The sequence below is a fragment of the Pistacia vera genome, unplaced genomic scaffold, assembly GCF_008641045.1.
Source record: "Pistacia vera cultivar Batoury unplaced genomic scaffold, PisVer_v2 Contig478, whole genome shotgun sequence".
NCBI lineage: Eukaryota > Viridiplantae > Streptophyta > Magnoliopsida > Sapindales > Anacardiaceae > Pistacia > Pistacia vera.
The window spans coordinates 580,813-607,921 of record NW_022196310.1 but is presented as its reverse complement, the minus strand read 5'-3'; the positions used below and the strand labels follow the sequence as shown (position 1 = coordinate 607,921).

The window sequence follows — 27,109 nt, the reverse complement described above, 5'->3', positions numbered from 1 at the left end:
ATTTCAAAGTCAAAACAAGAATTATTGCTTGCCATCTGGCGAAAATCTGTTTTGAAACTAAATTTTTAACATCTTTTCAAAATAAATTTTAATGCAGAAGAACTGTTCGGATCAAAAAAATTATTAATTAAATCATCTTGAAATTTTGTAATGCATAAAACATGATAAACTTCTTTTTGATGTTGAATAATTTTTTTGAGCACCGAGCAAACTCCAGAATGGAACTTAACTAGACTTTCTTTATTATCTAATTTTGTTTTAATATCCCACCATAACCTATATCAGAGGCATCGTTTCTATATAGGATAGGCTGATGGATCCAATATACTAAGGCAAGGAAGGAATTTAATTTTGGTTTAATTTCTCTAACTATTTGGGTATGGAGTCAACATGCAAAGGATTTTTTCAAGTCTTTGTATACGGTTCACATAATTTCCTAAGCCTTGGAAAAAATCTGCTACATAATTTAAACATCCTAAAAATCTTTGTAATTGTGTTTTTTCTCTTAATTTATCAGAAAATTATTTGCGAATTCTATTGCCCTATCAATTGGTTTAATAGTTCCTTTATAATTTCATGACCTAAAAATCTGATTTTTGTTTGAAATAATTCATTTTTGTGGCTGACAACTAATCCATTTCTTTAATAATTTCTTCAAATATTTTTAAATGTTTTAAATGTGATCTATGATTCGGATAAACTAAGACACTCACATATATACTATTGTAAAATGTATAGAGGTTAAAGATATCATTCATACTGTTTGAAATTCTGATGGTGCATTTTTTAATCCGAAAGGCATAACGTTCCACTCATATTGACCAAAAGGAACATCAAATGTTGTTTTGTATCTATCAATTATTGACCATTTGCTCCATATAATCTTTCTTTTGTTTTTTCATAATATTTTGTTAGAATTAATCCTTCTCTTGTACAATTTTGATATGCTCTAGTGTCTACTAAGGCTTGTGTAATAATATCTATTTCATAATTAATATTGATCCTAATGTAAACATGTCATTTTTGAAATTGAATTCTAGAGATTTCATTAATAAATGCTTCTTTAGTTTCTTTAATCTGTAATTCTAATTTTTAGGTTGATAGTTGTCCTACAGTTTCTTTGGAGGCTTTTAAACATAATAAATCTGTCTTGATTTCAATATTATCGTTTTGTAATTCTTTAACTTGATTTTTTAAAATATTGATTTCTTCTTGTAAATCACTTAAAGTAACTTGTGTGGGTTTGTCAAATCTTTTTAATATGTCTTTTAAATTAAAAGAATCTACATATTTTTGTTTTACTTAAGATAAAATTAATTCTTTAAGTTTTAATAAATATTCTCTTTTAATATCTTCATCCTGAATTTTGTCAATAATATCTAATAAAAATTCTTTTGATTTGGTGATAATGTTTATTGACATAGGCTAGATGTTGATATCATATTTATTGATTTCAATGCACAGTAGCAAGGCTTACACGGGTCACCATTATTACAATTTTGTAACGACTTACTCTTAATATCTAGAGGGTTTTCTACTAAAGAATTATAGAAATTTTTGTCAAAGTTTTTGTCAGAATTGTCTTGACTTAGGCTTAATAATTGAGGGGTAATAAGTTGTTTATCTTGAATAAAGCTTTAGAAGCGTGGGGTAATAGACTGTTGAGGTGGTTGCATTTCATAGGATGCTTTTGGCGTCTTTTGAGGCTTTAAATTTTTAGTTTGTTCTCTAGCTGGACATTTAAGAGGATCGTGTCCTTCTTGTTTGCATTTCCAACATTTTTTTATTTTTATTATTATAATAAGAAAGTTTTCTTTTCCTATACTTTTGTTCTTTGACTGGGGTTGATTTTGAAAGGACATTAACGTTTGATTTAAAGGATGATAATTCACTAAGTTTTTTACTAATATTTACTAAAATAGTGTTGTGATTATTAAATTTAATAATTTCTTCTTTTGGAATGTCAAAGGGTTCAAAAAATGGTTTAACATATTTTTGTGAATAAAGGGGTGTTGAATTGGATGTTAAAGTTGATGTTGAATTTCCTAAAGTTGTTGAATTTTCTACTATCTCCTTCCCGGGGGCTTTTGAAACTTTGGTAATGATGTTTGTAATATTATCTTCTGTCCTATTCATTTGTTGACTAATGGTGTGGAGAATTTGATTAGAGTAATTGTTTTGATGTTGAATTAGTATTTTTAATGTCTCTTAAAGTTGGTTGTTTTTTATCATCATCAATTCTATTAATTTTTTTAAATGGTGATGCTATTATTTCTGCTTGTTGATGTTCGATTTTAATTTCTTCTAAAGGTGTATGGACAGATGTAATAGTTTTATTTGTTGATGTTTGCCAATTGTTTGTCGCATTAGTGGTAACAAAAATAGTTTTCTCTTCAGTTAAATCTTGATAACATTTTCTATTTCTAACCAATTAAAGAATTAAATATTTTGTTTTAATTTTTCTTGTGTATTGTACCATTCAGATCTAAGGGTTTTTTGTTCTTATTGAATAAATTTTGTAAAGAATATTTGTCGTTTTTATTTGCTATAATTTTGTAGGAATTCTTGTTTTAATAATTCTTTGTTAATTTCAAAGGGTTTTGTTATTGTATTAATTTGACTATAAGTTCCTAATACTTCACATTGTGTTGTTGCAGGTTTTGGTACATGAGGGGAATAATTAACTCCTACTAATTTACTTGTTGAAGTTTCTGATGAAGGTCTAGGTGTAGTAATTTCTTCAATCCTAGGGTTGTGATGATTTTTGTTAGAAACTATGGGTTGATTTTGTTCTAAAGGTGTTTCTCTAAATTTTAATCTTATTGTACCATTTGGTTCTTGTATTATTTGTTGTATCTCAGATTCATTTTGATCATGTAAAGGTTTTGGAAGGCATAATTTTTCTAATTTCCAATCTGTTTGTTTAATAATTTCATCACAAGCTAATCTTTTTGGTGTAAAGGTTTTATGTTTTGTTTTATCGGCTTCCATTGTAATTGTATGTCCTGGTGGGGACATCCTAATGGCTCTTGGACTTATTGTAGTATTCATAACTTTGTAATAAATCCTATATATTAATGCTACTGGTTGGGCTTTGTCTTGATAAGTGAGATTAGAAGCTTTTAAATTAATAGTTAATGCAGAGAGTATTGTTGGATCATGTAAACCTACTGTAAAGTTTGGATAACAATCAAAATATACTAGACCGCTTTCTAAATTGGAATTTAATACTGCTAATAAGGAGTTATTAAAGTTTAAATTTCTTGCATCTCTTAATGTTACTAATATTGGAATATTTTGTCCTAATCTAAATAATGGTTTTACTGCTACTTGTACTAATCCTATGTGTAAAAATTTATAGTTGTTTTGTCTGTGTCTATATATTGCTTCTTCAGAAAGAAGTTGAATTTCTTCAACCCTTTCTTCGGTTATCATTATTGTGTCTTCTGTTGTTTTAATAAAGCAATCTAACATAAATTCAAAACTACATATTTGATATATTGTGTCTTCTTTAACTGGTGGTATGTTCCAGTTATGTAAGTGTTAATCTATTTTTGCCATATTAATTTCTTGAGTGTTAATAGATTTCATTAATTCTTGATTATTATTTGTGTTTAGTTATTGATTATTAATTCTAATAGCGTTACTGTTACTACTATCATCTCGCTTACTGCTGCTTCCTAACCTCCTTAAGAAATTAGACATCTCTAAAATAATTCTAACCTAAAAGTTCCAGTTTCTTTCCTAGATCACGGGACCACCTCTAGGACCACCTAACACGGTTGACCAACGGTTACAAGCTGACCAACGCACCCCCCGGTCTGACCAAGCGCAACCTAGAATTAATTCTAGATTCTTCTAGATATGTATACGTATAATTTATGCAATATATCTTATGAATATCCTGAAAACCGCAAAAAATAACACCAATAATCGTGTGTCTCTGTAGCAAAATACTGTTCACAATTACTGTTTAGCACTATTCACTATAACTGTTTATGCACTGTAGCATTACTGTAGCTTACTGCTCATCCATGCACTGTTCATTTCTAGATTGAATTAAGAGTTAGATAAATCTAGAAAGTTTTAATCTAGAAGAACTCTAGAATTGATTCTAGGTTGCGCTTGGTCAGCCTGGAGGGTGCGTTGGTCAGCCTGTTAACCGTTGGTCAACCGTGTTAGGTGGTCCCGGAGGTGGTCTCGTATCTTGGTGGTCCCGTGATCTAGGAAAGAAACTGGAACTTTTAGGTTAGAATTATTTTAGAGATGTCTAATTTCTTAAGGAGATTAGAAATTAGCAGTAAACGAAATGATAGTAGTAGCAGTAATGCTATTAGAATTAATAATCAACAATAAAACACAAATAATAATTAAGAATTAATGAAATCTATTAACACTCAAGAAATTAATATGGCAAAAATAGATCAACACTTACATAACTGGAACATACCACTAGTTAAAAAAGACATAATATATCAAATAGGTAGTTTTGAATTTATGTCAGATTACTCTATTAAAACAACAGAAGACACAATAATGATAACCGAAGAAAAGGTTGAAGAAATTCAACTTCTTTCTGAAGAAGCAATACACAGACATAGAGAAAACAACTATAAATTTTTACACATAGGATTAGTACAAGTAGCAGTAAAACCATTATTTAGATGAGGACAAAACATTCCAATATTAGTAATATTAAGATATGCAAGAAATTTAAACTTCAATAACTCTTTATTAGCAGTATTAAATTTTAATTTAGAAAGTGGTTCAGTATATTTTGATTGTTACCCAAACTTTATAGTAGGTTTATATGATCCCATAATACTATCTGCATTAACTATTAATTTAAAAGCTTATAATCTTACTTATCAAGATAAAACCCAACCAGTAGCATTAATATATAGAATTTATTACAAAGTTATGAATACAACAATTAGTCCAAGAGCCATTAGGATATCCCCACCAGGAGACGTTATAATGGAAGCCGATAAAACAAAACATAAAACATTTACACAAAAAAGATTAGCTTGAGATGAAATTATTAAACAAACAGATTGGAAATTAGAAAAATTATGCCCTCCAAAACCTTTAAATGATCAAAATGAATCTGAGATACAACAAATAATACAAGAACCAGACGATACAATAAGATTAAAATTTAGAGAAACTTAGAACAAAATCAACCCATAGTTACTAACAAAAATCATCACAACCCTAGGATTGAAGAAATTACTACACCTAGACCTTCATCAGAAACTTCAACAAGTAAATTAGTAGGAGTAAATTATTCCCCTCCTGTACCAAAACCTGCATACGAAAACACATCAAGTCGACCTAGTTCACCAACACAATTTGAAGTATTAAGAACTTATAGTCAAATTAATACAATAGCAAAACCCTTTGAAATTAACAAAGAATTATTAAAACAAGAATTCATACAAAATTATAATAAAGAAAAATGACAAATATTCTTTATAAAATTTAATTCAGAAGAACAAATTACCCTTAGATCTGAAGGGTACAATACACAAGAAAAATTAAAACAAAATATTTATTTCTTTAATTGGTTAGAAAATAGAAAATGTTATCAAGATTTAACTAAAAAGAAAACTATTTTTGTTACCACTAATGCGACAAACAATTGGCAAACATCAACAAATAAAACTATTACATCTGTCCATCCACCTTTAGAAGAAATTAAAATCGAACATCAACAAGCAGAAATAATAGCATCACCATTGAAAAAAAAAATTAATAGAATCGATGATGATAAAAAACAACCAACTTTAAGAGACATTAAAAATATTCAACATCAAAACAATTACTCTAGTCAAATTCTCCACACTATTAGTCAACAAATGAATAGGATAGAAGATAATACCACCCATATAATCACCAAGATTTCAAAAGCCCCCGAGAAGGAGATAGTAGAAAATTCAACAACTTTAGGAAATTCAACATCAACTTTAATCAACATTTTTGACACAAAAATCAAGACTTCTGGTTGAGTTGGCTCAATTCCAAATCCCTCAAGATATGGACAAAATTATTATGGCCATTGGATCTTCAACATCTCAAAAAGCAGACTCGGACAGCACCAAATCATCAAGTGATCAAGAAGAAGACGACTATTTTGTCATGTTTCAAAACCATAGGCTGCGTTTGTTTAACATTTGGGAATACTACTTTTAGTATTCCCAAAAAAGTTAAACAGTAAAATACCCAAAAATTCAGATTTTTGGGAATACTACTCCCAAAATTATTCAACTTTTTTTAAACCCCTTAAATTTGATAATTTAATTAAATACCCCTAAATATTTTTTTTTAAATTACAAAAACACCCCAATAATCCACATTTACCAGATTCCGGCCACCACCACCGGAAAATGGCCGGAATCTGGTAGAATGGCGCACTACCGGCTGAATCTGGCTGGCAGTGCGCCGATCTAGCCTTTTCCGGCCAGATCCATGGTGGATCTGGCCGGAAAAGGCCAGATCTAAGGCCAAAGATCTGGCCGTTGACGGCCAGATCTTTGGCCGTAACACTCGGTCACGACGGCCAACAAACGGTCGTCGTTGACCATCAACGACGACCGTTTGTTGGCCGTCGTTGAGAGCAAATACGGCCAGATCTGGCCGTTGACGGCCAGATCTGACCGTAGATCTGGCCTTTTCCGGCCAGATCCACCGTGGATCTGGCCGGAAAAGGCCATAGCGACGCATGACCGGCAAGATCCAACCGGTCATGCGCCCATACGGCTGCTCCGGCCACCTCCGGTGGTGGTCGCCGGCTGGGGGTGTTTGAGGGTGGGTTAGGGGTATTTTTGTTAACTTTTAATGTTTTATTATGGGGGTATTTTGTTAAAAAACAAACATAAAGGAGATTTTATTAATTTATAAATTTTACCTCGTAATACCCGCCCAATTCAACTTTTTTTTAACTTTTTTCAAAAAACCTTTCCCAAAACCCCCAAATTTTGAACCAAACGCAGCCATATCCATTGTGACTTCAATAAAGGACAATGACTCAGCATCACCTGTATTCCATATTCAACACTTCCGGCGGATCCTCAAGATTTTTCTAGCTTCTCTACAATACTTTTCAAGAAGATTTTCCACGAAGACTTTTATCATATGCTTGCATCACCTACCTGCGACAACAAATGCTTTTCAAAATAGCCTGACATCTATCAAGACTTTTTCAAGATTTTCAAGCTTTCATCACGTGGCTTCTGCAGCATTTATAAATCTCAAGACACAAATTGAAGATATTCAAAGACTTTTTCAAAGCAGCAATAAAGACTTTTTAGACTTATCAAAATGCAATCCTTTAATGAACATTATCAACAATGGTTTAATTTCAAAATGCAATCCTTTAATGAACATTATCAACTTTAGATATAAGCATAAATTTATAGACACATAGTGAATTATTATGTCCTTTGATGTATTCAATTTCAAAGCCAAAAGAAAATATTGCTTGCCATCGGGCGAAAATCTATTTTGAAACTAAATTTTTAACATCTTTGTCAAAAATAAATTTTGATATAGAAGAATCTATTCGGATCAAAAAAATTATTAATTAAATCATCTTGAAATTTTGTAATGCATAAAACAATTGATAAAACTTCTTTTTTGATAGTTGAAATTTTGTAATGCATAAAACAATTGATGAATGCATTGAAGAAAAACTTACAAGTGCTTTATTGCTTGATAATATTTTGTACACGAGAAGAAACTTTCTCTCTCTAATCTAAAGTCTTGGACTCTCAAGTGTTAAAAACTTGATGCTTACAACAAAAGTGATCCATACTTATACTACAACAAACCGAATTTCAAAAACATTTGAATCCATTACATTATTACAATACAGACTAAAAGATAAAGTTGTTGATAAGGTGATGAGTTGTCTTGGATACGTGTCTTGAATTATTGAGGACCTGCTCTGAAAGTGGCAGACAAAGTGATAATGTTCATTAAAGGATTGCATTTTGATAAGTCTGGAAAGTCTTTATTACTGCTTTGAAAAAGTCTTTGAATATCTTCAATTTGTATCTTGAGATTTATAAATGTTGCAGAAGCCACGTGATGAAAGCTTGAAAATCTTGAAAAAGTCTTGATAGATGCCATGCTATTTTGAAAAGCATTTGTTGCTGCAGGTAGGTGATGCAAGCATATGATAAAAGTCTTCCGTGGAAAATCTTCTTGAAAAGTGTTGTAGAGAAGCTAGAAAAATCTTGAGGATCCGCCGAAAGTGTTGAATATGGAATACAGGTGATGCTGAGTCATTGTCCTTTATTGAAGTCATAATTAATCTGGTTTTGGAACATGACAAAATAGTCGTCTTCTTCTTGATCACTTGGTGATTTGGTGCTGTCTGAGTCTGCTTTTTGAGATGTTGAAGATCCAATGGCCATAATAATTTTGTCCATATCTTGAGGGCTTTGGCATTGAGCCAACTCAGCCAGAAGTCTTAATTTTTTGTGTCACAATTGTTGATTGTTGTTGAGGCTAACATAACTGAGGGTGTTGAGAAATCCACATCTGCACAGCTGGTGGACTAACATTTTGGACTGAAAAACTAGGTCACCATTTAATGAGGAATTTTCTTTCTAATTCCCTAAATTTTGGAGGACGAGGTGTTATGATATGAAATTGCCAACTCATTATCCAGGCAATTAAGAAATTGTTGGAGAATGCTAGCAAAGGCTCTTCACTATTGCTGAAACCCTTGGCAAATAAGAGATATCCTTCCAAGACCGAAGGTGGAAGGATTTTTTCATTTAAACCGAAAAAATTAAACCATTGTTGAAACTATTTTGGTAAAATTTTGGGACAAGTTCTATCAAATATAAAGAACCAAGAGTGTGTTGTATGTGTTAAACGGAAAGCATGAAACCAGGCTTTTTGATCATCTTTATAAGAAAATTCTTGTGGAATGAAGGTTTGAGAAAATGGGCGTTTTTGATAAATTCCAGTATGCTAGTCTTGAGGTCTCAAAACTTTTTTGATTTTGCATTTTGAAAAAGCAATTCTATTGGGATCATTTCTATTGGGATTATGGGTAATTTCTATAGAATCGGTATCAACTAAAATAAATTCATAGAATGTTTTTGTTTTTAATAAATCATCAGGAATAAAATAAAAATCTGGAGGAAAATTTTTTGATAAAGTTTCTTGCATAGTTTGTCCCCAGTATTCGGGTTCAATAATACAAATTGATTGAGTGATATCTTTCTCAATGTATTGAAATGTGGGATTAATGTTGACAGGCTTTTATGTGTAAGGTGTATAGGATGGAGATATTGTAAGAGCTTGTTGGTAATTTCTTGGTGGAGATGAAGAAACTGATTCTTCATCAAGAAGAGTAAACCGGTTTGATTGGGTGATAATGTTTTTCTGTTTATTGGGTTTTGAGGATTTTGATTGAGAAAGTTTTGTTTGTGGGGCAATAGGTTGTTGAGGTGGTAACATCGCATACGATGCTTTTGATTTTGGATTGTTTTTGGATTTGATGGGAGTGCCCATCTTTTCCTCACTTTCTCTCAAAAAATTATGTATCCTGTAAGTTGTTGTGATGAGAGAGACTAATAGAAAAACTTTTTGACTTTTTCATTTTATTGAAAACAAAATTTTGAAACTTCCCAAATCTCATTGCAAAAAGTTGAAAACAAGTTTTTGTAATGCAAGCATCCAAAATTTTGTGGTAATCAAGCCATTCTTTGGTAGGGACAATTTCTAGACTTTTTAATTTGGTAATAGTGTTTATATTTGATATTGAAATATTTTTTAATTTACTAATATCTTTTATTAATGGTGGATTGACGAATTCAAATGTAACATTTTGTCCTAAAATATTGGTTATAATTCCTTTATTAGTTACACTAAAAGGGTAAATTTGAGTGATAAAATGAGCACCTAATATAACGTCTTGATCTAAATCTTTTACTAGAATAAAAGTGTTTTTAATGCAAAAATTGTGTATACATACATGAGCATTAGATAATTTATAATTAATATTTAATTGTTGACTGTTAGCTCCATATAATCTTTCTTTTGTTTTTTCATAATATTTTGTTGGAATTAATCCGTCTCTTATACAATTTTGGTCTGCTCCAGTGTCTACTAAAGCTTATGTAATAATATCTAATTCATGATTAATATTCATCCTAATGTAAACATGCTATTTTTGAAATTGAATTTTAGAGATTTCATTAATAAATGCTTCTTCAGTTTCTTTAATATGTAATTTTGATTTTGAGGTTGATGGTTGTCCTACAGTTTCTTTTGAGGATTTTAAATATAATAAATCTGTCTTGATTTCAATATTATCGTTTTGTAATTCTTCAACTTGATTTTTCAAAATATTGATTTCTTTTTGTAAATCACTTAAAGTAACTTGTATGGGTTTGTCAAATCTTTTTAATATGTCTTTTAAGTTATAATTATCTACATCTTTTTGTTTTTCCTCGGATAAAATTAATTCTTTGAGTTTTACTAAATATTCTCTTTTAATGTCTTCATCCTGAATTTTGTTAATAATATCTAATAAAAATTCTTTTAATTTGGTGATAACGTTTATTGACTTAGGTCTAAATGTTGATATCATATTTATTGATTTCATTGCACAGTAGCATGGCCCCATGCAACCACAATCATCAGAGTCTTGTGAAGACTCACTCATTGATTCAAAAGAATTTTCTTGAATTTGATAAATCACGTCTTCATTATCTGTATTGTAACTAGATTCTTCTTCAGAGTCTGTTTGAATAATTTTTAATAATTGTTGTTTTAATTCTGAATCTATTTCTAATTTTTTAATTTAATTTTTCATAGGACACTTAGTTGCATAATGACCTTGTTGTTTACGTTTCTAACATGTGATAGGTTTTTTGGATATTTTCTTATTAAAAGATTTTTTCTTTTTACAAGGTTTATCATAAGATTTTTGTTCGTATTTATAATCTTTTTGTAATAAGGTTTTCTATATTGTTTTTGTTTTTTATCGTTTTTGTACCTAATAGAGGGAGGTAATATTTTTTCATAACCATATTGACTACAAAATCCATTTAATTCTGTTTTCTTATGTTTTAATTCACTTTTTAATTTAGCTTTTAATTTTAAATCGGTGCAAATTATTAAAGCTTCGTTGTTAATAAAACTAATTAAATCTCCATATGTTAATTCTTCATAAGGTATATTTCCATCATATTTTTTGTATAATGCATTCTTAACAGTTTGACTAAATAATCTAGGTAGACCATCTAAGAACCATTCTCTCCAATAGGGTTTCCTACAGTCTGTTCTTGTGAATACTTTTTGTAAAAATATATCCTTATACCATCTAAAATCTGCCATGGTTGGACATCTTAAGTTTGATAATATTTTTTGTGATATTTTCTGAAAGCTTGTTGGGTCTCCTATAAAGTTTTTTGTTATTGCGTAAATTAATGTGGCTACAACGTCTCCTTCCTCATGTTCATATTCTATTTGACTAGTACCTTCTATTTTGACTTTCCTAGTCTTTTTTGTTGCGTATAATATGTGACATTTATGTGATTCTAGTAAATCATTATCCCACCAATTTTTTAACATTCCTGTAAATCTTGAGACTAATATTTTTGCTATTTGATTATCAGTGTTGTCATGTGATTTATGAGCTAATGCTGACATAGTCATTTCTTGTAAAATATTTAGTGTTCAGCTAATCCGTCTATATTCCATTCATCTATTCCTGTTCCGGTGTAGGAAGATCTTGCTATTTGTGTTACATCTTCAAATTGCGTATCTGGTAAAGAAGGTCTTGGGTAATAGTTTTGAGTTTTAGGGTATTTCATGTTATTTCTCATTTTATTAATAGATAAGTTTTAAAAATTTTGATTTAATTCTTCTATTGGGTCGGTGTAACGCCCGACATGGAGGTACATGATTTAATTTATGTTTTTATAGCCCTTAGTTAATTTTTGTTAAAATGATTTTAAGAGAATGTAAAGAAAATACCTTAAACTTGTATTAAGGGTAAAATGGTCTTTTCACTCAAAATTAGTTGAAAAAATGGAGAGTGAAAAGAGAGAGAATTTCATAGAGAATGCATTAAAAATGAGGGCATTATGGTAATTGATTAAGGGACATAGATGAAATTTCTAAGAAAGAGTAACATATGCATACTTAAAGAATTAAAGAAAGAAAAAGTGTTAAAAAGAGAAAAGAATAGATTGTGCGATGGGGAACTGTGAGTGTTAAGAAGAAATTCTCGCATACATGCCACCTTAATTGAGTGACATATGAAGAAGAAGAATTGTATGACCCGTAAGAGTGTATGTGGATGAGGGTTGTACCAAGAAGAAATCCTACATGCACGCCACCTAAATTGAGTGGCCTAAGAAGAAAGAAGATATTTGTACAGTCCGCAAGAGTGTATATAGATGGGGACTGTACTCACTCACACGGCCAAGGCTCCAAATCCATGCATCAACCGAGTCCGATCAGCAAAAAATAAGAAAATAAAGAATGAGAAAAGAAAGAATAAGAATAAGAATGAGAAAAGAAAGAATAAGAATAAGAGAATAAGAATGAGAAAAGAGAGTGAGAAAGAGAAAGTAAGAATAAGAAAGAATGAGAAAGCTTGAACAAGCAAAGAAGAAGAAAAGAAAAGAAAACAAGAACGAATAGAAAAGAAAATGGAAAAAGAAATAGAAAGAAGAAAGAAAATACATTTTTGCATTATTGCATATGCATTTCATTCATGCATATTACCATAAATTTCATCATGGTTGAAAAGAATAGAAAGAATAGAGAAAGAAAGAACAGAAAGAACAGAGAGAATTCAAAAGAAATAAAAGAACAGTGAGAATTAGAAACAAAGAAAGAATTAAGGATTAAAGAAAGAAGAAGAGAATTAAGTAAGGAAATAACCAAATAAGGAGAAGAGTTAAAAGATTTACTTACTGAGCATTTTTATGCTCACCCCGTTATTTTTCCATGTTTTTGCAGGAAATAGGTGAGCAACGGTCGAAAGAATGTCGACAAGCGAAGAGGATTGGCATTACTGTCCACCGTTGCTAAGTTTTTGCACTTGTATTTTGATATATGTAAAGAATTATATTTTATAAGTAAAGAAAAATTTGGGTTCAACTATTTTCATATGTTATGTATGTTTTTATTGTATATATTCTAAAGTATACTAGTAGAAAGAAGTCATTACATTTTGGTATCAGAGCAAAGATTTTAGGATTTGACAATGTGTCATTCTCACCGTCGCGACGTTCCATAGCCGACTATTGTAAGTTAAATTCTTTCCTTACTTAAAATGTTGTCTGAATTGATTAAATTTGGTTGTTTTGTAGATGAGACGCAAAACGCGAGCAAGTAGTAAGAAAACAATGAGTACGGGAGAACCGTCTAACCCACCAAAACCTACTCCCCCTACCCTTGATGAAGCTAGAATTCAGGGGATTGTACAACAACTTTTAGGAGAAAGACAGGGGAGAGTCGAACCAGAAAGAATTGAAAACCCCATTCAAGTACCGCCTACTAGAGAAGAAAGAAAAATGCCGGTACCTCAGACAATACAAAATCGGATTGAGCCGATTTATGGGCTTCCAAGTCAACATCAGCCGTCAGAATTTAAAGGTACAACGGACCCTTTAGTGGCAGAAGAATGGCTTAAGTCCATTGAGCGTACGACTGCACTGTTTCCCATGACGAACAGGGAGAAGATCCGGTATGCCAGTTTCTTGTTTCGAGGTGATGCCCGAATTTGATGGAAATTGATGGAAGATACTCATGATGCTTCTGTGATGACCTGGGGTGTGTTCAGAAGAGAATTTGAAGCTGAGTATAGAACGGAATACCAAGTTCATGAGAAAGTCCAAGAATTTATTAGTTTACAGTAGGGGTCTAGTACAGTGAAAGAGTATTCATTGAAATTTAATTCTCTTACCAAGTTTGCACCCGAAATAGTCAGTACTCCAGAATTGAGAAGAGGTAAGTTTGTCCATGGGTTGAAGCCGGAGATAGCTCGTGATATAATGACGGGTTGTAATGACTTCTTTCTACTAATATGCTCATAAAATATACTTAATAAAAATACATATATATTGACTAAAAAGTAGTTGAACCCAAATTTTTCTTTACTTAATATATACAAAAAATATCAAAATGGTGGATAGTGTAGCCATGTCTCTCCGCTTGCCGACGTTCATCCAACCGCATCCTCACCTATTTCCTGCAAAAACATAGAAAGCAACAGGGTGAACACAAAAATGCTCAGTAAGTAAATGCTCAGTAAGTAAATCCTCTACTCCGCTATCTCCGTGCATCACTCTTTAATTCTTTCCTTAGTCTACTCTTTCTTTCTTTTTTCTTTCTCTGTTTCTTACTCTCACCGTTCTTTTCTTTCTTTCTACTTCTATATATTCTTTCTTTCATATTCTTTCTATTCTTCCTGACCGTGATGAAATAGCAATATACATGAATAAAATACATATGCAATAATGCACAAAATGCTTTTTCTTTCTTATTTCTATTTTCGTGTTCTATTTTTTCTTTTCTTTTCTTTTCTTTTGTTTTCTTATTCTTTCTTTTCTTATTCATTGCCGATCGGTCTCGGATAATGTATGGATTTGGAACTTTGGCCGTGTGAGTGAGTACAGTCCTTATCTACATGCACTCTTGCGAACCGTACGAAAGCTTCTTTCTTCTTTCTTCTTAGGCCACTCAATTAAGGTGACGTGCATGTAGGAAATTCTTCTTGGTACAACCCTCATCCAGATACACTCTTAGGGGGGGGTACAATTTTTCTTCTTCTTATGCCACTCAATTACGGTGACGTGTATGTGAAAATTTCTTCTTAACACTCATGGTTCCCCATCACATCAACCTATTCTTTACTTTTCTTTTAACACTCTTTAATTCTTTAATACTTATTCTTCCTTTCTCTTTATTCTTAGAGTGTTTTATTCCTTCTTTCTTTATTCTTTATTCTCCATTCTCCATTCTTTATTCTTTCTTAAATTTCTACACATATCCAATTATATGCATATGGATGGCTCATGCTTAAAATTTCTTACTTAATGCACTTATGAAATGCACAAATACAATGTTGCATAAAAGGTAGTCATTCTGCTCATGTCATATTCAAGAAGGCATATCTCGAATTATACACATCAGATTGCTACGATCTTGGTCTCGTTTTAAAGCTTAGAGACAGTACTACAACTTTTATGTTTAGGTCTCAACCCAGTTCAATCGGTAAGATGTCCAAAAATCACTCAGAAGGTCACAGCTGTTACAGGACAACCATGGTAACATGTTTTCACTTAGGCATTTCATCAAACAATAATTGTGCCTATACAAACCCTAATTTAATTATCATTCAATTTGTTTCCTAAACCATCCAAACTGAGAGAAAAACTCTCTTGTATCATCACCATAACCCCATAGCACAAACACTCCCACAATACTCTTTCAATTTCAACCCATCATCAAACCATCACATACACTTCTCATATTCAAATAAATCCAACAACAAGCATAAATAATCATCAATCTCATCTCAATTTCTCAATAATCATAACACATGCATAATTAAAAGAAATCTCTACTCACTTGATTTTCTTAAACTTTAACTTGAGTTGGATTTTGAGTGGAATTTACTTACCTTATGTTTGAGTAGTCTCTTCTAAGCTTTCTACTCTTGTTGGATTCAAATCTTCTCTTAACCCTAAGCATAAACTTCATAAGAACTCAACTTTTACACAAATAAAACATAGATAAAGAACATGAATCCTTACATTTTGATGCCTTAAATCAAAACCCTATGAAAATCTACTCAAAAGCCCTCAAATTCCTTAGAGAAGTGAATGAAAATTTGAGAGAAAAAGGAGGCGGCGTGTGGGGGTGGAATGAACGAAATAAGGGTTTCAAACCCTTAACATTTTAGTTTATAAACTCACTTTCCCATTTTGCCCTTACTCTTTCTTAAAAATTTCATCTTTGTCCTTTAATCAATTACCAAAATGCCCTCACTTTTATTGTATTCTCTATGATTTTCTCTCTTTTCACTTCCCACAAAATCAACTAGTTTTAAGTGAAAAGAATATTTTACCCTTAATGCAAGTTTAAGGCATTTTCTTCATATTCTCTTAAAATACTTCTAACAAAATTTAACTAAGGGTTATACAACATAATTTAAATCATGTACCTCCATGTTGGGTGTTATACGGGTGTCGATCCCCCTCAAACCTATAGTGAGGCCTTAAGGCGAGCATTGAGGACGGAAATATTTGAGAACAAAATCACCCCAACAGGTCCCTCGATAGGAGGATCAAGTGAACCATCTCCTGCCCCATAGAGAGAGATTTGAAAGTGCAAGAAACAGGGAAGTGAAGAATAAGAAGTTTCAATCGAAGAAGAACAAGAAAGATTTGCAGAAAAAACGACCGAGAACAGCGGAGTTTCCCCCATGTCCTAAATGTGGGAAGACTCATCTAGGGGAGTGTTTGAGAGAGTTGGGCCGTAATGTATGTTATCGATGCCAGCAGGCAGGGCATCTGATGAAAGATTGTAAAGTTTCCCTTCCATCTACAAGACAGACTTCCAAAGGCACTAATGTCAGGGTATTTACAACAGCACAAGGTGAAGCAGAGGCCAGCCCATCAACTGTTACGGGTCAGTTATTATTTCATGCAGTTCCTCTTTATACTTTAATTGATTCTAAAACCACTCATTCATTTATATCTTACAGGATGATAGAAAGATTAGGTTTGAAACCTACTAGAGCGAGCAAACCCATTAAGATAGAATTACCTGATAGGGTTAGTGTTGTGACCCATGAGATGCTGTCAGGAGAGTCCGTAGTGATCCATGGTCAAGAGTTGGCAATTGATTTAATAGTGTTTGATATGCCCGACTTTGATGTGATTTTGGATATGAATTTCCTAAGGAGGTATGGAGTAGAAATTGACTATCGGAAAAAGAAAACGAGATTTAATCTTAATAGCGGAGATAAGTTTAGTTTCGGAGAAGGCCATCAGCTGAGTATGTTGATTTGTAGTATGAAGGCTAAAAAGATGCTAAGCAAAAGGTGTTCTAGATATGTAGCCCATGTGGTGCAAAGTAGAGATGTCCCACAACCAGAATTGCAGAGTGTGCCAGTAGTCCGAGAATTTCCATAGTATTTCCAGAAGACTTACCGAGTTTGCCTCCAAAAAGAGAAGTTGAGTTTAGTATTGAACTGGCACTAGGGACAGCGCCGATTTCTAAAGCCCCTTACCGAATGGCCCTAGCCGAGCTCCAGGATTTGAAGAAGCAACTTCAAGAGCTCCTGAATAAAGGTTTTATCTGACCAAGTCATTCTCCCTAGGGAGCTCCAATTTTGTTTGTAAAGAAGAAAGATAGGCCATTACGGATGTGTATTGATTACAGAGAGTTGAATAAAGTGACAGTGAAGAATAAATACCCGTTACCTCAGATAGATGACCTTTTTGATCAATTAAAGGGTGCAGCAATATTTTCCAAGATTGATTTGAGGTCTGGTTATCATCAGGTAAAAGTGGCAGAACAAGATGTAGCTAAGACTGTCTTTCGAACAAGATATGGGCATTATGAATTTGTGGTGATGCATTTTGGGTTAACTAATGCCCCAATAGTCTTTATGGACTTAATGAACGGGGCATTCCATGATTATCTGGATCAGTTTAAAGTAGTCTTTATTGATGACATCCTAGTTTATTCGAAGTCAAGAGAAGAGCATGAGGAACACTTTAAGATTTGTGCTACAGCGATTGAAAGAAAAGATGATGTATGCCAAGTTTTCTAAATGTGAGTTCTGGCTTGATCAGGTGATATTTCTGGGTCATACTATTTTTAGTGAGGGAATTTCAGTAGATCCTAGTAAAGGCAATCCTCGAATGGCAAAGGTCAAAAACAATAAAAGAAGTGAGGAGTTTCTTAGGACTAGCAGGTTACTACCGCCGGTTTGTGGTAGAGTTTGCCCAGCTAGCGAAGCCATTAACAGCTCTTACCAAACAGAGAGTTCCTTTTATATGGTCAGTTGCCTGTGAAGAGAGTTTTCAAGAGTTGAAGAAAAGATTAACGACAGCTCCAGTGTTAGTGTTACCACAAGAGGGTGTAGGTTATGACATTTACACAAATGCCTCACTGTAGGGACTTGGTGCCGTATTGATGCAGTTAGGTAGGATTATAGCTTATGCTTCTCGTCAATTGAAAGAGTACAAGACAAGATACCCTACACATGATTTAGAGTTGGCAGCAGTAGTTTTTGCCTTGACGATTTGGAGGCATTACCTTTATGGTGCCAAGAGTAATATCTACACCGACCATAAGGGTTTAAAGTATTTCTTTACTCAGAAGGAGTTGAATATGATACAGAGAAGATGGTTAGAGCTGGTTAAAGATTATGAGTGTGAGATTAAATATCAGTCGGGGAAAGCTAATGTAGTAGTCGATGCTTTGAGTAGAAAAGCTTATTTGTCCCGCCTCACAAGACAGAAAGAATTAATAGAACAGCTGTGTAAAGAGCAGATTAAGGTCATACCAGGAGGGATTGCCAGGTTAGAGGTTCAGTCTACCTTACTGAAAGATATTAAAGAAAAGCAAGTAACCGATAAGTGGTGTCAGAAAATAGTTCAACAAGTACATGAGGGCAAAACATCAGAGTTTCAATTGTTGGATGATGTTCTCTATTTTAGGAGACGATTGTGTATTCCTCAGGATGATGAGTTGAGAAAAAGAATCCTTCAAAGGCTCATGACACACCGTACACTGCTCATCCAAGATGTATCAAGATTTAAGGAAATGCTATTGGTGGCCAAGTATGAAGAAAGATATTGCAGAGTTTGTAGCTAAATGTCTGGTTTGTTAGCAAGTTAAAGCAGAACACCAAAGGCCATCAGGGTTGCTTCAGCCACTTAGTATTCCTGAATGGAAATGGAAGAGTATTTCGATAGATTTTATTACAGGTCTCCCTAGAGTGCAAAAAGGATACATCGCTATATGGGTGATTTTAGACAAACTAAGTCAGCCCATTTTCTTCCAGTAAAGGAGAGTACCACTTCGAATCAATTGGCCCAGATGTATATTAAAGAGATAGTGAGACTTCATGGTGTACCCAAGACAATAGTATCAGACAGAGATTCCAGATTGGTTTCAGCTTTCCAGATGAATTTACAGAGGAACTTGGGCACCAGATTGGCTTTTAGTACCGCCTATCATATCCTCAGACAAATGGCCAGACAGAGAGAACAGATCAAGTGCTTAAGGATATGTTGAGAGCATGTTGTATGAATTATAAAGTATCCTGACATGAGATGTTACCCTTGGTGGAGTTTGCTTATAATAACAACTACCACTCTACAATTAAGATGGCTCCTTATGAAACTTTGTATGGTAGACGATGTAAATCTCCACTGCATTGGGATGAGTTGAGTATAGCTCTTGAGCCAGAAATGACTCAAAAAATGATAGAAGATCTAAAGCTGATCAGAAGCAGAATGAAACAAGCCCAAGATAGGCAGAAAAGTTATACTGATCTGAAAAGAAAGGAAGTTGAGTTTTAAGTGGGTGATAAAGTTTTTCTGAAAGTTTTCCCCTACAAACGGGTGATGCAGTTCGGTAATAAAGGAAAGTTAGCACCGAGATTCATTGGTTCATTTGAGGTGTTACAGCAAGTAGGAAAGATGGCTTATAGATTAGCACTACCACCCAGTATGGACAAAGTTCACAATGTATTTCATGTCTCGATCATTTAAAAGTATATAAGTGATCCCTCCCATATTCTGATCATAGAAGACGTAGACTTCGAGAAGAATCTTGTGTATGAGGAGCAATCAGTGCAGATTTTAGACAGAAAGATTAAAGAGCTCCAGAACAAGAGTATCCCTTTAGTGAAAGTCCTTTGGAGAAATAATAAAATTTAAGAAGCTACATGGGAGACAGAGCAAGACATACAAAACCGTTACCCGAAGTTGTTTGTTTGAATTTCGGGGTCATAATTCTTTTAAGGGGGAGAATTGTAACGCTCAAAATGGAGGTACATGATTTAATTTATGTTTTTATAGCCCTTAGTTAATTTTTGTTAAAGTGATTTTAAGAGAATGCAAAGAAAATACCTTAAACTTGCATTAATGGTAAAATGATCTTTTCACTCAAAATTAGTTGAAAAGAGATAGAATTTCATAAAGAATGCATTGAAAATGAGGACATTATGGTAATTGACTAAGGAACAGATGAAATTTCTAAAAAAGAGTAAGGGCAAAATGGAAAAGTGTGTTTATAAACTAAAGTGTTAAGGGTTTGAAACCCTTATTTTCTTCATTCCACCGCCACACTCCTCCCCCATTTTCTCTCAAATTTTCATTCAACCCTCCAATGATTTTGAGGGCTTTTGAGTGGTTTTTCATAAGGTTTTTATTTTAGGCTTCAAAAGGTAAGAATTTATGCTCTTTATCTATGATTTATTTGTGTAAAAGTTGAGTTCTTATAAAGTTTATGCTTAGGGTTAAGAGAAGATTTGAATCCAACAAGAGTAGAGAGCTTAGGAGAGACTACTCAAGCATAAGGTAAGCAAATTCCACTCAAAATCCAATTCAAGTTAAAGTTTAAGAATTCAAGTGAGTAGATATTTCTTTTAAGTATGCATATGTTATTATTATTGAGAAATTGAAATGAAATTGATGATAAATTATGTTTCTTGTTGGATATATTTGAATATGAAAAGTGTATGTGATGGTTTGATGATGGGTTGAAATTGGAAGAATTGGAGAAATTTTTGGGAGTGTGTTTACCGTGTAGGTATGGTGATGCTATAAGAGAGCTTTTCTCTCTTTTTTTGAATGGTTTGAGAAACAAATAGAATGATAATTAAATTAGGGTTTGTATGTGCACATTTCTTGTTTGATGAAATGTCTAAGAGAAGTATTGAGTTTGGATAGAAACTTTAATTTTATGCAACATTGCATATTTGCATTTCATGAGTGCATTTAAGTAAGAATTTTAAGCATGAGTCATCCATATGCATATATTTGTATATGTGTAGAATTTTGTTTAAGAATAAAGCATGAAGAATAAAGAATAAAGAATGTTAAGAATAAACACTCTAAGAATAAAGAGAAATAAAGAAAAGCCATTAAAGAATTAAAGAAAGAAAAGTGTTAAAAAGAGAAAAGAATAGGTTGTGCGATGGAGAACTGTAAGTGTTAAGAAGAAATTCCCACATACACGCCACCTTAATTGAGTGACATATGAAGAAGAAGAATTGTACGACCTGTAAGAGTGTATGTAGATGAGGGTTGTATCAAGAAAAATTCATACATGTACGCCACCTTAATTGAGTGGCCTAAGAAGAAAGAAGATATTGTACGGTCCGCAAGAGTGCATGTAGATGAGGATTGTACTCACTTACACGGCCAAGGTTCCAAATCCATGTATCAACCGAGTCCGATCAGCAAAGAATAAGAAAATAAAGAATCAGAAAAGAAAGAATAAGAATAAGAATGAATAAGAATGAGAAAAGAATGAATAAGAATGAGAAAAGAGAGAATGAGAAAGAGAAAGAGTAAGAATAAGAAAAAATAAGAAGGCTTGAACAAACAAAGAAGAAGAAAAGAAAAAAAAACAAGAAAGAAAAGAATAGGAAAAAAAAAATGGAAAAAGAAATAGAAAGAAGAAAGAAAATACATTTTTGCAATATTGCATATGCATTTCATTCTACATATTTCCATGAATTTCATCATGGTTGGAAAGAATAGAAAGAATAGAGAAAAAGAAAGAACAGAAAGATAGAAAGAACAGAGAGAATTCAAAAGAAATAAAAGAACAGTGAGAATTAGAAACAGAGAAAGAAAAGAGAAAGAATTAAAGATGAAAGAAATAAGAAGAAAATTAAGGAAGAAAAGAACCAAAGAAGGAGAAGAGTTAAGGGATTTATTTACTGAGCATTGTTATTGTATTAATTTGACTATAAGTTCTTGATACTTCGGATTGTGTTGGTGAACTAGGTTGACTTGATGTGTTTTCGTATGCAGGTTTTGGTACAAGAGGGGAATAATTCACTCCTACTAACTTACTTGTTGAAGTTTCTGATGAAGGTCTAGGTGTAATAATTTCTTCAATCCTAAGGTTGTGATGATTTTTGTTAGTAACTATGGATTGATTTTGTTCTAAGGGTGTTTCTCTAAATTTTAATCTTATTGTACCATCTGGTTCTTGTATTATTTGTTTTATCTCAGATTCATTTTGATCATGTAAAAGTTTTGGAGGGCATAATTTTTCTAATTTCCAATCTGTTTGTTTAATAATTTCATCCCAAGCTAATCTTTTTGGTGTAAAAGTTTTATATTTTGTTTTATCGGCTTCCATTATAACTGTGTCCTAGTGGGCACATCCTAATGGCTCTTAGCCAAAATTCTCTTATTCTCACCATGACCCACCACATGTTCTAAAAATGTCAAGATTTCTCCCTTCAACCCAACACTTCTTATTCATTTCATTTTCACTTCTAATTAAACTTCTAAAAATTAATAGATACCCTTGCATAAAAATTGAAAATAAAAAAATATATAATATATATATTAGGATTAAAAACAAAAGTATATAAAAACAAAATCCAAACTTACCCTAGGGGTTGTTCCATTCCCAAAATCTAAAAGTTCTTAAGGACAAAATTTAAATAAATATAAAATCAATTTTTTAAAATTTGAGTGGGGATTGTAATCCTCACTCGTCATTCATTGGATTGGATCTACCACTGTCAATAATCCTATACAACCCCCAACCAATCGCCCTTAAGTAGTTGAGTCTGTTATCAAAGAAAACACCATGAAAAGTTCCGATGTTGGATGATTACAAACCGTTTGATCAAGATCAACCATCATGGTATGATATCTAAGTTTATCAAACCGTTGAGAATCACTCAATAAACTTACCACGAACCACGTGATCCACAAAACATAACTCAGCACAACCGAGTCTTGATTTTAGATCCTAATTTCTTGGAACAATCTAAGCTGCGCAACGATCGTTTCTATTTGATATGCTTAGATCGGATATGGTATTATAGTTTTGAGAACTGTGTTGATCAATTGGGTCTCCCTCTCTGCAGATAATCCCTTGCCAAAGCCGGATGTTAGCACGATAACAAAGTGCAGAAGAGGAGAGCATAGAGATTGACAAAATTATTACAAAGGATATGTAACACATTGGAACAAAAGGCGGTCCACACGTGTCAATGGTCTACCCTTGCCTGCTATTGCAGAGGATGAAATGGAGCTGTCGCCTTCTCCAATGTGCCGACCTGAAATGGAGACTCGTGATGGTGAGCTGTCCACTATAGGTATTAAAGGAGCCATTTTCGCCTTCTCCCCATATCTTCCCAAAAGGCAACTCTATTGAGGTGTCTCCTTCCTCTATACCGGTACCGGATGAAGTAGATCAGCCTCCTCAAGAGCACCAAACAGAAATGCAGTTTGGTGGTGCTTGTCAGGTTAGAAAGAGGGGTCGAAAGAGATATGCTACTCCAAGGTTGAAATCAAAGCGAGCAAGCATCCACCTAAGGTGTTAAAATCATTTCTACGGGACAAGACTTTCAATCAAAGAATTCAGAAGAATGAGAATGAGATAATGAACTTCACATACACTTTTTGTGATATATATATATCACACACAATATGTATATACATAAATATAAATCAAGGAGGCAGGGGCGAATGCAGTGTAAGTTGAAGGTAATTTAAAAAAAAAAATATTAATATGTTTTATATCTCACAAGATTTGGTTTGACCCACCCTTAATTTTTTTCTTTTAAGTATTAATATATTTGATAAAATCCGGCTCACTTTCAACTTTTATATTAAAAAATTCTAGCCCGCCTTCAATTTTGTAATAAAACCTGCAAAACGTAACGTCTTCCCTTCACGTCTTCCTCTATATAATCCTTTAGACTTCAACAAAATTCTATTAGCTACCCAGGTCATTAGCATTGTATCAACTTTATTACAAAATTCATCAATTCAAATTAAAACCATAAAACAAATTAAAAAATTCATCAATTCTAATTAAAGTCATCAAAGAAATTTAAAAAATTTAATTACCTCAATCCTCAAATAAATTGGGGTCAAAGTGAACCCAGGATTTGAGTATCGTTGCCTCCTTGATTCTATATTTCTATTATCTATATATTATTTTTCTTCCAAATTTTGGGACCACAATCATTTACCTATCACAAAATATTGAAATCTAAAAACTTCCCTTTTTTTCCTAAAAATTTTCTCAATAAAAAATTCGATGCTAATACACACAAACGAATGAACAACATTACCAAAAACAAAAATGTAACTAATCGATGACAAAAGCCGAGTAAGCCCCTAAGTGAAAGTGTTAAATAACTGATAGAATTTCGTTGAAATCCAAAGGATTAGGCAGACAAAGACGTGAGGGTTTGTAGAGGAAGACGTGAGGGTTTGAAAGTTTTGTTACAAAATTGAAGATGGGCCAAGATTTTTTAATATAGAAGTTAAAAAGTGGACTGAATTTTATCAAATATATTAATATTTAAAAAAAATTAAGGTTGGGTCAAACCAAATCTTGTTAGATATAGAACATATTAATATTTTTTTTTAATTTGAGGGTGGGCCTTTGCATCCGCCCTTACCTCCTTGTACACTCTTCATAATTTCGTATGGAAGCCATTCTTCACCAATTCCACAAGTAGATCAAAACCTTCTTCAAAATTTATACATATCAAACCTACTATCAATCGGATGTCCAAAGTCATTCGATTCATAAATTAATGACTTTTCTTCAATAAAAATTAAAAAAAAAAAAAAAAAAAAACTATTTTAAAACTTTAATTGCAAAAACCATATGGAAGAACCGAACCTAATAGTTCAAATTACATAAATGGTTAGTATCTAAGCATTAAAAGTATGTAAAAGCTAATCATGGGCTGGTAGAAATGAAGGGGCACATAAAAACTTATCTATTAGGACTAACAAATTTTTAGAATAGAGAAATGTGATTTCCAATTTTTTTTATTATTATTATTATTTTTTTTTTTTTATTCCTTTTTTCATTTGAGTAAGGCAGCAAAAAGAAAGGGATGCCAGGTGAACCTTAGATAAAGCTGATATAAACTTGCTTTTACAGGGCAAACATAGTTAGTATAAAGTTCATTCCAGCACAGAAAATAATAATGCATGAGGTGCGGATAGCTAATGAATGTCTAACTTCTAGATTATCAAAATCACATTACCAACACCAATAAGGTGCATAAAAGATCAAGGAAAATTGCCTAAAAGATAAATGGTAATGGAGCTAAATCAGTCCAAAAGGACCAAATAAGAATTATCAGTAGAATAAAACAGCTGAAAGCAAGAAAGAAAAATCCAGTATGATGCCTCGAAAAAGGCCAAAAGTCCCATGACTAGCAATCTTGCATTAACTGCAGATATGAGCTAGACAAAAAACAGAATCCTTATCAAGTTTATTACTCTATAACAAGATATTGACCAGAAACACTTAGCCTGGATGTCAGGAAGAGAATGATTCATAAATATATTTTTAGTGTCAATCACACAAAGATTTATCAAGAAAACTGCTAAATCCAAAGACTTTTGCTCCAAAGCATCTCCAAGACTGCCTATCTTATATTCTAAATGCTTATTAAGCTAAATTGGAAACTGGAAATTTTGTTCCGCACAGTTTATATAGATCTATTGTTTGATCATTCATTTCCTCAGCAAAAATAGGATTCTTCAACATAAACAAAATGGAAAAATGAAATGATTTTTAAATAAAAAGAAAATGAAAAAATTAATTCAAGCAATGTTTCAAGAAACAGCCAAAGGCCTAATGAGAAGAGTGGCTAATTTCAAGCACCAAAAATTTTAGCATGCACATCACCATTACTCCAATTATAAATTAAAGTAGTTTTCGAAGCTGTAAGTTCAATTCACTAGTTTCAAAAACTTTCAATCATCTTAATCAACTACAACACCCTAAAATGATTTGATAAAAGGCTAAAATAGGTTCTCAAGGCATGTGAGCAAAAGAAGACCCCGTAAACACACACATTGAGTCACAAGCGCATGAACAAAGCAATGTATAGATTAATAACAATCAATTAGCAAGATAATATCTTCTAAGTATAAGATTCTCACCAAAGAAGGAGAGGAAGGGGAAGAGAGAGCTGTATGAGGAGACAGAGAAATCAGTACCTGAGAGTTACCAGCACGATTCTCTGGGTCCTCAATTTCTCCTGCAATGAATGGACAATTAAAACTCTGGCAATTGGATAACCGCAAAAGCAGTGAAATGAATATCAAAGGAAAATAATTGTTAAGCACACTTACGATCATTTATTCCAGCAAGGGCTAACAATCGAGCAGCCATCTCTCTTTCTTCAGCAACCTGAATTGCTCTTACGTATGCCTCATCACTTGAAAAAACATCGGAATCATATTCGACACTAGGGTTGTTATCGTCCTCGGCATCTTCATCATGATGATGCACATCAAATGCATCTTCATCGTCATCATCCTCACCATCTTCAACATCGGTGCCATCAAACTCCTGATTCTCATTTCCCTCTTCATCAGTCTCATCATCTGGCCCATCAAAATCATCATCTTTATCGTACGAATAGCTTCCAGCTTCCATTATCACTACCATCATTATTCATCCACAGCATCATCTATGCCCTTTCCTACTCACACAATCAATCAAACAATCGATCAAGCAATCAAAACAATCGTCAATGAGATAAATCATAAATTGCTAGAATTAAATAGAGGACCTGTTCTTGACGGGATCGGAAAAGAGCCAGGTCAGCATCGACCTGACTGAGGTTAGTGAAAGGAGTTCTTGCTCTCGACGGCGTCTGTTGTTGTTGATCTTGGTTCAAGTTGGACCCTGTGTTCGCTTCTTCTGCAACTACTTGTTCGGTCAAGTTATTGTTATTGTTAGGGTTCTCTTCCTGTTCTCTTCGAGGTGGTTGTTGCTTCCATTGTTGGCTGTTTGGACCCGTTGTCCATCAATTTTCAAGATTTCGAATCAAAAAAACAAAATTTCTTATCCCGTGAGGCTCCATTAT

At 32.9% G+C, this 27,109-nt stretch overlaps 1 protein-coding gene across 12 annotated transcripts; it reads right to left on the bottom strand.

Annotated features, from left to right (window-relative positions):
- Window positions 1-5,168: 5,168 nt before the first annotated feature.
- On the bottom strand, window positions 5,169-27,053 carry LOC116146465 (E3 ubiquitin ligase BIG BROTHER-related-like). 12 transcript variants are annotated; one of them, XM_031431865.1, is made up of 6 exons: window positions 26,813-27,053; window positions 26,370-26,722; window positions 26,178-26,275; window positions 22,947-23,314; window positions 13,943-14,227; window positions 13,218-13,833 (listed from the first exon to the last, which is right to left on the bottom strand). In XM_031431865.1, the coding sequence occupies exons 2-4, from the start codon at window positions 26,689-26,691 to the stop codon at window positions 23,267-23,269; spliced, it is 468 nt and encodes a 155-aa protein (XP_031287725.1). In that variant the 5' UTR covers window positions 26,692-26,722; window positions 26,813-27,053; the 3' UTR covers window positions 13,218-13,833; window positions 13,943-14,227; window positions 22,947-23,266. The 12 variants fall into 12 exon arrangements, with proteins under 12 accessions (XP_031287732.1, XP_031287725.1, XP_031287727.1 ...); XM_031431867.1 differs by having other exon boundaries at window positions 13,218-13,804; XM_031431874.1 differs by having other exon boundaries at window positions 26,235-26,275.
- Window positions 27,054-27,109: the final 56 nt, after the last annotated feature.